Genomic DNA, 14703 nt, shown 5'->3' on the forward strand with positions numbered 1-14703 from the left:
CACAGGCTGCAAAAGAAAGGCATTTGCAGCTACACACTTTTACTCAGAGTGAAGTGTTTTAAAATAATAAATTCTCTCTAAAGAAGATTCTATCTAAAGGAAATAAGGCAAAAGAGTTCACACATCTATCCGCACCTAAGGCAAGATTTTTAAAAACAACATTCACTAACTTTGCAAAAGAATGCTCACAAAGTAAATGGGATGGCATAAGGAGAGTGATTTCAAAGAAAAGCATATTTAAAATATTACGGAGAGATTTAATTAATATTTTAGAGTTCTAAGAGAGACAATCACAAGCCAGGAATTCTTGAAGGGAGGATACAAAGCAATGGTTTTTTTTTTGTTTTTTTTTTTTTGCGGTACGCGGGCCTCTCACTGTTGTGGCCTCTCCCATTGCGGAGCACAGGCTCCGGACACGCAGGCTTAGCGGCCATGGCTCACGGGCCCAGCCACTCCGCAGCATGTGGGATCTTCCCGGACCGGGGCATGAACCCATGTCCCCTGCATCGGCAGGCGGACTCTCAACCACTGCACCACCAGGCAAGCCCAAAGCAATGTTTTTTTACTTTCAAATAAAGTTCTTCAAACAGCACATAAGACCGAAGCATTTCAAATTACCTACCTACATTTCTGAACATGCAATTCTAAAAAATAAACAAAAAAACTAAAGCTGTCCTGAGAAAAAGCTCATGTCAGAAATAAACAGAATAAACAATGATTCTGTGCATTCGTCAGCTGTGTGGGTCCTGAAGCTGCCAGCTGCATTTAGCACGTGTGTCATGGAAAGGACAGTAACACACACGTGAATTTTCTTGCCCAGTTAATCAGCATGCAAAATGACAGGTTCCCATGATAACTTCAGCACCGGACGCAAACGCATTTTCTTTTCAGCAATGAATGAAGTTGCTAAGAAAAAACAGACACACAGACACACAGATACACACACACACATGCACACACACACGCTGGGTTCATAATTTCAGCATGAATACAATCAGGATGTAAGGACAGCAAGCAAAGCCCAGTCTACCAGTCCATATCTCTCTATCTATCTACACCTATCTCAGAGTTCTTTGTTGCTTGACAATAAATTGTAAAGGCAGTCATATTTGAAAGTAAAAACCATTAAACTGTGTTTATAGGCTACTGCAGCAGACTCGCAGAGTGAATAACAAGGAAATTACGGTACCTTTAGTAAGTCGCCTCAGAATTTGACAACGGCATTTAAAAGAGACAGCTATCATTCTTGCTCACTGCTTGCCGTGGCAAAGTGTACTCCGGGCTCTGCTCTGGTGGCTGCAGCAGCAGCATATGAATTCCTTGCGCACATACCAGGAGAAAGGTAGTCCCAGCGGGGAGTGACAAAGCTTAATTCCTCTTGCCTGATGCAGAGGTCCGCTACTTGTCATCTGGCAAACCTGTGTCATTCACAACTCCTGGCACCCCTGCCTGCCACAGCCTCCTCCCCCTGCATAATCACAATGGCTTAGAAAGTGAGGCTGTTTCGATAGCAACAAAGCACCAAATTGTAGAAAGCAGGGACAACGCTGGGAGAGGAGCCATTCCATAAATCTAATACTAAACACTGAGCAATACCTACAGTTTTAGGCAAAGGGCTATGTTTTCCCGTCAGTTCAGCCCTCCACCCCCTTCCCTTTCCAGCTCAGCATCAGGTCAGTGTGCTTCAGGGCTTCTCATTTAACTGGAAATGCAAGTGAAATGCTTGCACTCTTCCTTTAGGGGGAACCGTTTGTATCATATACTATGTTCTTTGAACAACAAAAAAGAAAGGCAAAGGAGGGAGGCAGTCTATCTCTGGGTCTAGATGGAGAGAGGAAATGCAAGAAGGGCTCAGGAAAAGGGTGCAGGCAAGGCGATCAACAGGCAGATGGAGTCCCAGCCCCTTTAATCACCCTTTCCAAAAAAGGACTTGGCTGGAAAGCAACACAGTCAAGACAGTTTCTAAAGATACCAGGAATAAAAAGCAAACAAGGCCAAGTATTTCTATTTTTAAAGTACCTTATTATCCTATTTCCCAAACAACCCTCCCCCAAACCATTCTTCTCATTATGCAAATAAAACAGTCTTGCAACATAGCAGATATTTGGGAGTATCTGCTTCAGTGGAGTGAAGAGCAAATGAACAAACTCTTCACAATCCATTCACAAAATGACAAGAAGGCGGAGCAAGTTCTTCATCTGCCAGCACCAGCCTACTCACCGTACAGTCAATACAAACTAACATTTGGTACGGAATTTTAATTCAAGAACCTCGATAAACATTCCAAAAACCAAAGAAAAAAAATCATAGTTGGCCAGGAACTCAGTGAATTAGTCAAAACAGAAAGATATATCACTGTCCAAACTATTTGATTAACATTTCTAGGACTATATAAATTATTCATATAGTCTTATTCTCTACTCTAAAGCTGTAAAAAAAAAAAAACCTTTCAAGCTGGTTTCTAAAATAACTCCCAACATTCCAAATTTAATGATAGAGCTTTTTCCTCTCCATTCATAATTGCCATAATAAGTCAGTTTCAACCCACTGATATTGAAATGTATATGCTTCCTACTTGGAGTCCAATAGAAAAATACTTTCTGTGGGAACAATAGTTTAATATCGTAAGCATCTACTTTAAAGGTCTTTGAAAAGAATGAAATTCCCTTACCAAGGATGGTCTAGCTAGAGCTGTCAGCCACCACTAATCAATAAGAAAGTATATTAAATGGATTGTACTGCAGAATCAAATTTTTATAACTGTTTCAATTAGCATAAATCTGTTTTTAAAATTTAACCCATCTCATTTTCATCTCTATTAGGTCATCCCCTAGTAATATTTTAGCTTCCTTGATTTCTTTTTTTTTGCTTTAAATGAGATGTACCTTACTGGTAGAGAATTGGGTTATGAGTGAAAATGAGATAAATATTTATAGTTAGCTCTTTAATAGAGCCTTCCCTAAATTTGTCTTTCTTTAAATCCAGGCACTCAGAATATGCAGCTGTCAAATAGCATTAGTAAAGTCTCGCCAGTGGAACATCACCACTCTAGCCCATTTTTTTAATGTCTATTCAAATAAAACTCAAAATCATACAGAAATCTCTTGCCCCCTGCTATTATGCCTACTCAGATCTAATTTGCTTTTTCCTTAAGGCTAAAATAATCAAATATTTCCTCTTTTACTAGAACACTTTTTTTTTTTTTTTAAGGCTCTGTCCTCTGGTCCTAGAAAGATCTTCAGAACTGCCAAAACATCCTGTTTTTCTGGCAGGAGAAATAACCCATCCTAGAGCCCTTTTTAAAGGTTCCCGAGGGCTCAAATTAGGGGATTTTTTTTTTTTTTCTCGCTTTGTATATCGTGGTTAATCCAGCTAATCCAGCTGAGCTCATGCTCAAAGCTCCAGGAAACTTACAGAACTGGAGCCATCCTGGAGTAACCCTTTTCCAGGAAATGAAGGAGTCTGCCATGTGTTCCCACCTTCTTCCACGTGTGGCCTCTCTAGTCCTCAGAGATTTCCCTGGGAGTCATTCCCAACTCAGCCTTCTTACTGTAAGCCCCTCCTTCTTCTGTCACCTAATCAGAGCCCAGCCTCAGATCCTGAATTCGAATGCTGGCAAAATGCCTTCCAGTAGCGTGAATTTTTTAATCTCAAAATTTACTGACATGCAGGACAAAGGTCCCAAGAAGCTACAGGCAACTTGTGGAACTGGACCACAGTCTCCTACCATAGCCACCACTGGGGCAGAGGAACCTCCATCTCTCAGCCACCAGACTAATGCAAGCATGTGTCTTTGGAGCCATCAACCGCATTCTTTATGGTGGCTCAAACTTAACAATGTGCTCTTTGAGGTCAGCAGGTGAGGGCTATGGAGATAGAAAAGCAGGCAGAATTACACAAAATATATATCGGATTAAGTTCCAAGGTGATCTGGAGAAGAGCTGGTTCATGAAGTTTACCCCTCTTTTTTTTTTTTTTTTAAACTCAATATATGAAAATACGGGCTTACTGGATTTAGGGTTGGTTATTCCCTTAAAACGATAATTATTTCAGGGTTTTAAAAAATATTAATTTTGCTAAGGTATAATAGAAGTATACTGTGTGTATGTGTGTGTATTCTGTGTGTGTGTGTATGTAAAAGTTTTAAAACCAGATTACAAAGCACATCTATACACAGTGTCTCATTGGAGCGACTCTGTTATGGGTTTTTGTTCCAGATAAGGAACCTGTTTCTCAGAGAGAGCACTTTTCATCACAGTCATTCAGCTAGTAAGTGGTAAAGAAAAGGAAAGAATCCAAGGTTTCTCACCCTGGCTGAATATCCTTTCTACTCTTTGCTTTTTCACTGTGTCCCTTTTTCATTGATAGAAAACGTGATCCCTATTACAGGGGGAAAAAAGTCCAATTAACAAAGAACCTTTATGTGTAGTTACATTTTATAATAGGAGGCAAATCTAGAGTCAATCACTTCTTCAACGTCCCCTTCTCCCCCACCTGTGCCCATGCCCCTCTGAAGCACAGGTAATGTGCCCAGAACCACAGCGACCAGAAGGAACCAGAAACCGGAGGCAGTTAAGACAGGCACCTTCAGGCTCCAGACCACTAATTACGTACCAAGTGTTTCCCACAGGAGTCCATTCTGACTAGATAGCTTGCCCGCTCTGACTAGTTGGCGTCTTTGTCATGCTTGTTTTTAAATATTCTGAATATCACTGCCAATGACAGTATGGTACTAATTCTAGGATGGGGGAGTGGAGTGAGGACAAAAAACCCTTTCATACTGGCTCAAGGACTCCAGTATCTTCTCGAAACCATTCCACAGCACCATCAGTAGTAGGTGGGAACACACACACACGCGCGCACGCGTGCACACACACACACACACACACACACACATTCTTACTCTAATTTTTCTCATCTCTTTGATTCTCCTCCATTGTATACACTCTTCTATATAATATCTCCACTCCCAAAATAAACACTGCTGTTTGCAGATTCTCCTGATTCTTAGCAAGAAAGAGTCATCATGAACCATAAATTTCCTGCCATCTACCTACACCTGGGGAATTCATTTAAAAAATAAAAAACATAAAAATGTGGTTAACTCCACAAACAAACACTGCACTATTTTATATCATTAGAAACAATTTGATTAAATTACTAGAATAATTTGTACCTTCTTCCTGGTTTCAACTGATTTTGTAATTCTGTTACAAAACACACTTGACAGACCCCATTTGAGTGTTTATTTAAATATTACCTCTTTTTCTTTGAATGCAGTTGATTCAAAATGCTAAACATGTTTAGGTCATTAATTAAACACCACAAGATATCCTGAATTGGCTAGTGTTGAGGAGACTGATGTTTTTCCCTCACAGTTAATAACTTTAAGGCATCTCCTGAGTCTTGAGGGTATTTTAGAACACAGCAGTGTTCATGGCGGTCTTAAAATGGGACCAGAACCCCCTTTTCGGTTTCTTATGGACACTCTCACTGACTCATCATTAGCTTATTATAATCTGCTGCTTTTAGTTTCCTTTTCAAAGATGTTAAAAGCAGCCATGAGCCTCAAACAGGTTAGAGTCCTTGTGGCCACTGTCTGCCACTTAATTTATGGAGTGTGTCAAAGTGAGGCCAAATATTCGGATCGGGCTGCAAACAGAACGTGCCACTGCCCAACTGGAGCTGAGGGCAACTATGAGAAAGAGGAAGAACAAGACCTAATTTACTGACAGCAGTGTGAAGGGTGAGGGTGTAATTGCCCAAGACAGGATTTATTAGGCATTTTTAACAAATATTTTATGAGAAAACAGTTTTGCAGAAGTCATGATGCCCTTTAGGAAGTGTCATTAGGACATACTCTTGCAAATCTGGGGTGATTAAAAAGCACTTCGTGGCTCTGCGCCTCTGGTGTGTTGTGATATAAAAGGGAGGGTATAACGCACACCCCATGCTTCTGGCGTCCAGGCCCTAATGCCCTTCCCAGTGCCAGGGGAGGAAGGCTGCTTCCACTCAACATGAGAAGGCCAGGAAAGCTCCCACCGAGGTTAGGACCTTAGAAATGTGTCAGCTAAAAGCATCTGGTGGAAAAACATTAAAGCATGGAATATGTAGAAAATGAGAAATGCAGTACAAGAGGAAACCTGCCACAAATCACCCTCCTGAGCCCAGGTTAAATCCAACTATTTACTGGTGCATTAGGTAGAGAGAAGACGGTATAGTGGCCAAAAGCGCATGCGTTAGAAACAAATTGCGTGGCTTTGAATCCTGCTTTTACCACTAAGTGGCTGTGTGACCTTGAGCAAGTTTCTTACCCTTCCTGTTCTTCACTTGTAAAATGGTGAACATCATTTCTAGGCTTGTTTTAATGATGAACTGTGTTATTTGTACAAAGTGGCTTGAACACAGAATAGCAAAAGGTTTTATTAGTCACTAGGTATTTGGTAGAGGATACAGTCTTACAATCTGGCAGTTGGTTACAGAGCCCAGATTCTTGAGATGGGCATTGGGATTCACAACTAAAATGATCCCTTTTCCATGAAGTCTTGCATGATCGCAATGGCACAAAGCCAGCTCTTTGGATGCACCATGTGCCTTCCTTTTCAGAGCACACCTCAGATTTATTTCTGGTACTTCTGGCAAGGTGACTCATGAGGACCCTGTCCTTTTCCAAATATGAAGAAACACACAACACAGCTGGTTTTTCACTGAAGTCAGAGGCAGCAAGAGCAACAAAGAAAAAGGCAAAGTAAAAGTAATGCTAAAATTAAAAAAAATTCTGTCTTTGGCTTGCTCTGTGAATAAAGAAAGTAGCAAATACAAACTCATCCTGATAGTAGATTGTGGTGTGACAAGCATAATTATCGCCTGTCAAGGATGGAATTTCAAAGTTTTTTAGCCATGTGTCACTAGATATAGAAACTTTTAGACAGATACATACTGTTACTTTAGAGATATATTATCTGTCTAAAAGTTTGTATATCTAGTGACACATGGCTAAAATCTTTGAAATTCCATATTCAACAGGCCTTTGTACTATAACAATTAACCTCTAAACTGAACTTGTTGCTGTTTTAGCTGCTATTTTAATTTCTTCCTTTTATTGAAGTATAGCTGATATACAATTTTGAGTTTCAGGTGTACAGCAAAGTGATTCAGTTATATAGCTATATATATATCTATATATCAATATATATATATATCTTCAGATTATTTTCCATTATAGGTTATTATAAGATATTGAATATAGTTCCCTGTGTTATACAGTAAATCCTTTTTGCTTATTTATTTTGGGTACAGTACTTTGTATGTTCATAGTAGCACTATTTACAGTAGCCAAGACATGGAAACAACCCAGGTGCCTTTCAACAGCTGATTGGTTTAAGAATATGTGGTATAGGACTTCCCTGGGGGCGCAGTGGTTAAGAATCCGCCTGCCAATGCAGGGGACACAGGTTCGATCCCTGGTCCAGGAAGATCCCACATGCCACGGAGCAACTAAGCCTGTGCGCCACAACTACTGAGCCCACGTGCCACAACTACTGAAGCCCGTGCACCTAGAGCCCGTGCTCCGCAACAAGAGAAGCCACCACAGTGAGAAGCCCATGCACCGCAACAAAGAGTAGCCCCCGCTCGCCGCAACTAGAGAAAGCCCACTCCCAGCAATGAAGACCCAACGCAGCCAAAAATAAATAAATAAATAAATAATTTTTTTAAAAAAAGGAATACATAGTATATATATACAATGGAATATTATTCAGCCATAAAAAAGAATGAAATTTTTGCAGCAACATGAATGAACCTAGAGAATATCATACTAAGTCAGAGAAAGACAAATATTATATGATATCACTTATATGTGGAATCTAAAAAATTATACAAATGAATCCATATACGAAACAAGAACAGGCTCGCAGACATAGAAAATAAACTATGGTTACCAAAGGGGAAAGGGAAAGGATAAATTAGGAGTATGGAATTATTCTGACAGCTTTCATTTTGTGAATACAGGAGTAAAACCTTCCGTAGTGAGAATGTATACTTTGAAAACAAACTACAACAAAAGCCTCCTCAATTCTAAGACACTTGACTCATTCAAATAAAACTGAACTGAATATTTTAAGGCATACTATAGATATACAAAAATCTAAATAATTTTAATAAAATGAGGGAAAAGTAAGTCTGGATATAATTATCATATATGATACGATGAAATGGACAAATGTTTCACACCTTCAAGTAATGTGTATTGTGGGTCATTAAAACACATACAATTAATTGGGTGACCAAGGCCATCACCCACCAGAATATTTTAATCAAAAAACAGGGAAATGATGGCCGAAAGTATGAAAAAATCCCCACAGGAAATAGGAGGCAGAACTGAGAGATGCCCTAAGGAGTCAGAAGGCTAAGGTTGAAGTTCTGGTGCAGTTACAGATTGGGCATTTCTGGGATAAAAGTTGCTGGGCACCTCCTTCATGCTGGCCACCGTGATGTGCCCTGTGAGTGCAAAGGTGAAAAATACACAATCTCTTTGCTGCAAACGTACATTCACCGGGATAAATTCCAACTTAAAATACACAGTCCAGAATTCCAACCAAAAGACTATGGAACCACTTTATACAAATTGCCATATAGCCTTATAAACTGCTCAGGCCTATGTAGCATCAAGGTCCCCCTCCCCCTTTAAAGAAGGTTAACACCTTGACTTTTTTTGGGGGACCCACTCTCAGACCATGTGATGCGAGTGCAGCAGGCACTCCCTCCAACTGCCCTTCCAGGGCTGACCACACAAACAGGTCCAGAAATAGGCAGTCATACAAGCCAAGCTGATGAGATACAATCCCAGGATTTTTGCTAGAACTACAAAAAAGAAGATAACTCTCATTCCACCAAGAATGGTAAGGTTATATGCCCGAAGAAGGTGTCTTTGAACCATGCCAAGACAGGGGAAAGAGATGGAGAGTGACAGGTTCCTGGAGATGTTGTTGGAACATCTGGATCCATCCCCTCCTAAAACCATAAACCCTGGACTTCTTGGTTATATGTGTCAATAGTGTCTCCTTTTTGCTAAATCAGTTTGGCTTGGGTTACGGTCACTTGGGATCAAAAAGATCTTGACTAACTAAACATCTTTCTGAACTTCAGATTGTTGACCTGTAAAATAAGGGGATTGTGTCTCTAAAATCCCTTACAGCTCTGCCATTCTATTACAATACTGCATTCACCTATCTTACGGTGTTGCTGTGGTGATCAAATGAGATAGTGAATAGGAAAGTATTTTGTCAAAGTGCTCTATAAAGAGCAAGAGAGTTTCTGAAAATAATAATATTCAAATGTGTGTGTACGTATGTGTTTGTGTGTATGTGTATGTGTCTGTGTGTGTGCGTGCATGTGCACACGTGTGTGTTGGAAAAAACATTCGGAGGCTCCGGAATCTACCCATCTGTAATACAGTTACATAAGGAGTACAGACTCAGAAAACAAGGGGGAGAAAGGTCTCCTCTCATAGGAAATCCACACTTTATCAAATTCAAAGTTTTATACGAACTATATCCTGTCTTCCTAAGCTCATTACCACACCTCTCTCACTTAAAAAAAAAAATGCTGCCCATTATTTTTCACTTTTTTTTTCCTTATAAAAATAACGTTAAAGGGCTCCTTGGGGATGTTTTGCAAAAACTCTCAATCACTGATCACTGACTCTGAGAAAAAAGTCAAGGTGTTTCTTTAAGAGGAAACAGCCCTCTAATAATTCCTAAAGGGAAAAAAGGGACTCCATAAAGATGGAAGGAGTATAGAAATTAAGAAAAAGAGAAAAGAAGTCAGTAGAGAGGGTCATTCTTTCTCTCATCAGGCATCCTAATATCCATTAGGACACGAATAAAAAATAATAGAATTAACATAAAATTAAAAAAATAAAAAGATCCAGTTCCGTGAGCCCCCTGCAATCCAGCAAAAGCAGGGTCGGCTTTATGTTCTGGCTGCTCAATTGGGTGAATAGCTACTAGAGGGCAGCAAAGGATCAGAAATGGGCCTGCAGGGCCTGCCTGGAACTGACCAGGTGACCAAACCGAGGCCAGCAGCCTAGAGAAGACCTCAGCCCAGCTTCCCATCATAAGGCAGGGAGCATTCACTTGCAGGGGCCCCTCAACTTTCTCTATGGCTCATGACAAAGCCTGTGTTGACAGTAATGCAAGGACTTACCTGAGCATCCAGTGACAGGAGCATAGGTAGAGAGTCACAAAGAAACCAGGGGTGTAGGGAGAAGCCATGGGGGAGGCAAAGTCAAGGAAAGGTGGGGAGGAGGTTGGGGCACCTGGGTTCTGGCTTAGAATTCAGGGAATCCATTATGTCAACTGTTGTCATCTTTTCCATCATCATTGCCATTACCATGGGCAACAGCAACAAGGCCAGCACTTACATGGAGCTCCCTGTGTGCCGGGCATGGTCCAAGCCTAGACTTACATGTCCTCATTGAATGCTCACAAAAAGCCAATGCAGGGGGAATTATGATGACCCCATTTTGCAGTTGAGGGAGTTCCAAATAGTTCCTCTATTTGCCCACTACACTTAGAAGCAATGCTGGTGAATTTGGTCAAATTTCCAGAGTACTGAAAGCTTTGGAGGACAGAGGCCGTCTTTTCATTTTGAGGATCTCAAGGCCTAGGACTTGAAGAACAGCAGATTTTTGATACTTTTTTCCTTGAATGAAAGAATGAATGAATGAAGGGGGCATGAGAGGAAAGGACTGGGAGAACCAGAAAGTCCTATTTCAAAGTGTATAGCCAATATACATTGGGATGTAAGAGGCCGAGGACTAAGCACAAAACAGCTGCAGCTCTCAGACTTGTGTGCCCGGAGAGCAGTTCTCATGGAGCACCTCAGTCCAGGAAGTGGGGTCTTGAGAGCAGATTTCATTTTCCTCGCTACCGCTAGACCTTTCTTTCTTTCTTAGGGCCTTTCCTGTACTAGAGAAGGTGAAACAACAGACATTTCAGGGAGCATAATATTAACCAAGAGCTGGGGGCAGGCACTGCAAGTATCTGGCATGAAGCACTCTGAATGGTCTGGGGCTTTCAGATGTCAGGTCACCTGAAGGGTCGGGATGCTTCTGCAGCATCTGGGGGACCTTGGATAAGACGGGTCTAGGAAGCAGGGTCAAGTCTAGGGCCCCTCTCCCCATTTCTCAGTCTTCTTTGTGCTCCCAAAGGCTTGCTATGTCTCTGAGTCTCCTCCAAGGAGACTTCTTGGACGTATAATCCCAGTCTCTTGGGAGTTTTCTTGGAAAGTTTTAGAAACTTTCTAAACACCCTGGCTTCAGAATACACAGCAGAAGTACTTTAAGGGCCGGAGGATTCCAAATACACCCATCCACTCTGGCCAGAAAGAGCTCTTAAAATTATCCTAAGCGGGGCACTGCTGGGAAACTCTGAGGGCGTGGAAATGGCTGATGTGTGGTGGCTAGAGGACTGGAATATGAGGGCCAAAAGGAGCCTGCCGTGTGACTGACAGGGTCTTGGTGCTCCGGCTGCGTGTCAGGCCTGTGCCTCTGAGGTGGGAGAGCTGAGTTCAAGACGTTGGTCCACCAGAGACCTCCCAGATCCACATAATAACAAATGGCGAACGCTCTCCCAGAGATCTCCATCTCAACACTAAGACCCAGCTCCACTCACCGACCAGCAAGCTCCAGTGCTGCACACCCTATGCCAAACAGCTAGCAAGACAGGAACACATACCACCCATTAGCAGAGAGTCTGCCTAAAATTATAATAAGGTCACAGACAACCCAAAACACACCACTGGACGCAGTCCAGCACATGAGGCTGGATCAGAAAGAAAAGATCCAGGGCTTCCCTGGTGGCGCAGTGATTGAGAGTCCGCCTGCCGATGCAGGGGACACGGGTTCGTGCCCTGGTCTGGAAAGATCCCACTGCAGCTGGGCCCATGAGCCATGGCTGCTGAGCCTGCGCGTATGGAGCCTGTGCTCCGCAAAGGGAGAGGCCACAACAGTGAGAGGCCCGCATATCACAAAAAAAAAAAAAAAGAAAGAAAAGATCCAGCCTCATCCACCAGAACACAGGCCCCAGTCCCCTCCACCAGGAAGCCTACACAACCCACTGAACCAACCTTAGCCACTGAGGGCAGACACCAAAAAAAAATGGGAAGTACGAACCTGCAGCCTGAGAAACAGAGACCTCAAACACAGTAAGTGAAGCAAAACGAGAAGACAGAAACACAGAGCAGATGAAGGAGCAAGGTAAAAACCCACCAGACCAAACAAATGAAGAGGAAATATGCAGTCTACCTGTAAAAGAATTCAGAGTATTGATAGTAAAGATGATCAAAAATCTGGGAAATAGAATGGAGAAAATACAAGAAACGTTTAACAAGAACCTAGAAGAACTAAAGAGCAAACAAACAATGATGAATAACACAATAAATGAAATTAAAAATTCTCTAGAAGGAATCAATAGCAGAATAACTGAGGCAGAAAAACGGATAAGTGACCTGGAAGATAAAATAGTGGAAATAACTACCGCAGCGCAGAATAAAGAAAAAAGAATGAAAAGAATTGAGGACAGTCTCAGAGACCTCTGGGAAAACATTAAATACACCAACATTCGAATTATAGGGGTCCCAGAGGAAGAAGAGAAAAAAAAAGAGACTGAGAAAATATTTGAAGAGATTATAGTTGAAAACTTCCCTAATATGGGAAAGGAAATAGTCAATAAAGTCCAGGAAGCACAGAGAGTCCCACACAGGATAAATCCAAGGAGAAACACGCCAAGAAACATATTAATCAAACTATCAAAAATTAAATGCAAAGAAAAAATATTAAAAGCAGCAAGGGAAAAACAACAAATAACATACAAGGGAATCCCCATAAGGGTAACAGCTGATCTTTCAGCAGAAATTCTGCAAACCAGAAGGGAGTGGCAGGACATATGTAAAGTGATGAAAGGGAAAACCACAACCAAGAGTACTCTACCCAGCAAGGATCTCATTTAGATTCGATGGAGAAATCAAAACCTTTACAGACAAGCAAAAGCTAAGAGAATTCAGCACCACCAAACAAGCTTTACAACAAATGCTAACGGAACTTTAGCAAAAGACCTACAATAACAAACCCAAAACAACTAAAAAAATGGTAAAACGAACATACATATTGATAATTACCTTAAATGTAAATGGATTAAATGTTCCAACCAAAAAACACAGACTGGTTGAATGGATACAAAAACAAGACCCATATATATGCTGTCTACAAGGGACTCACTTCAGACCTAGGGACACATACAGACTGAAACTGAGGGGATGGAAAAAGATATTCTATGCTAATGGAAATCAAATAAAGCTGGAGTGGCAATTCTCATATCAGACAAAATAGATTTTAAAATAAAGACTATTACAAGAGACAAACAAGGCGCTACATAATGAACAAGGGATCAATCCCAGAAGAAGATACAAAAATTGTAAATATTCATGCACCCAACATAGGAGCACCTCAATACATAAGGTAAATGCTAACAGCCATAACATGGGAAATCGACAGTAACACAATAATAGTAGGGGACTTTGACACCCCACTTTCACCAATGGACCGATCATCTAAAATGAAAATAAGTAAGGAAACACAAGCTTTAAATGATACATTAATTAAGATGGACTTAACTGATATTTATAGGACATTCCATCCAAAAACAACAGAATACACTTTCTTCTCAAGTGCTCATGGAACACTATCCAGGATATATCATATCTTGGGTCAAATCAAGCCTTGGTAAATTTAAGAAAATTGAAATCATATCAAGTATCTTTTCTGACCACAACATTATGAGACTAGATATCAATTACAGGAAAAAATCTGTAAAAAATACAAACACTTGGAGGCTAAACAATACACTACTAAATAAACAAGAGATCACTGAAGAAGTCAAAGAGGAAATCCAAAAATGCCTAGAAACAAATGACAATGAAAACACGATGACCCAAAACCTATGGAATGCAGCAAAAGCCATTCTAAGAGGGAAGTTTATAGCAATACAGTCCTACCTCAAGAAACAAGAAACGTCTCAAATAAACAACTTAACCTTACACCTAAAGCAATTAGAGAAAGAAGAACAAAAACCCCCCAAAGTTAGCAGAAGGAAAGAAATCATAAAGATCAGATCAGAAATAAATGAAAATGAAGGAAACATTAGCAAAGTTCAATAAAAGTAAAAGCTGGTTCTTTGAGAAGATAAACAAAACTGATAAACCATTAGCCAGACTCATCAAGAAAAAAAGGGAGAAGACTCAAATCAATAGAATTAGAAATGAAAAAGGAGAAGTAACAACTGACACTGCAGAAATACAAAGGTTCATGAGAGATTAATACAAACTACTATATGCCAATAAAATGGACAACCTGGAAGACATGGGCAAAATCTTAGAAAAGCACAACCTTCTGAGACTGAACCAGGAAGAAATAGAAAATATAAATAGATCAATCACAAGCACTGAAATTGAGACCGTGATTAAAAATCTTCCAACAAACAAAAGCCCAGGACCAGATGGATTCACAGGCGAATTCTATCCAACATTTAGTGAAGAGCTAACACCTGTCCTTCTCAAACTCTTCCAAAATATAGCAGATGGAGGAACACTCCAAACTCATTCTACGCGGCCACCATCACCATGATGCCAAAATCAGACAAAGAT

The 14703-nt window shown here is 40.7% G+C and overlaps 1 protein-coding gene across 11 annotated transcripts in view; it reads right to left on the minus strand.

The window, feature by feature from the left end:
* The window catches only part of GRIP1 (glutamate receptor interacting protein 1), a gene marked incomplete at both ends in the record, with an annotated part of 711329 nt that overhangs the window by 304389 nt on the left and 392237 nt on the right, over positions 1–14703 (minus strand). For 4 of the 11 annotated variants that reach the window (XM_079716053.1, XM_079716061.1, XM_079716059.1 and 1 more), the window contains one exon: positions 1190–1244. The exons of the other annotated variants lie outside the window; for them this stretch is intronic. In XM_079716053.1, coding sequence (XP_079572179.1) covers positions 1190–1244 — 55 coding nt within the window. Of the gene's footprint in view, positions 1–1189; positions 1245–14703 lie in introns of those variants that run through there. 11 annotated transcript variants of the gene reach the window in all.

This window comes from Hyperoodon ampullatus (genome assembly GCF_949752795.1).
Source record: "Hyperoodon ampullatus genome assembly, chromosome: 11".
Lineage (NCBI taxonomy): Eukaryota > Metazoa > Chordata > Mammalia > Artiodactyla > Ziphiidae > Hyperoodon > Hyperoodon ampullatus.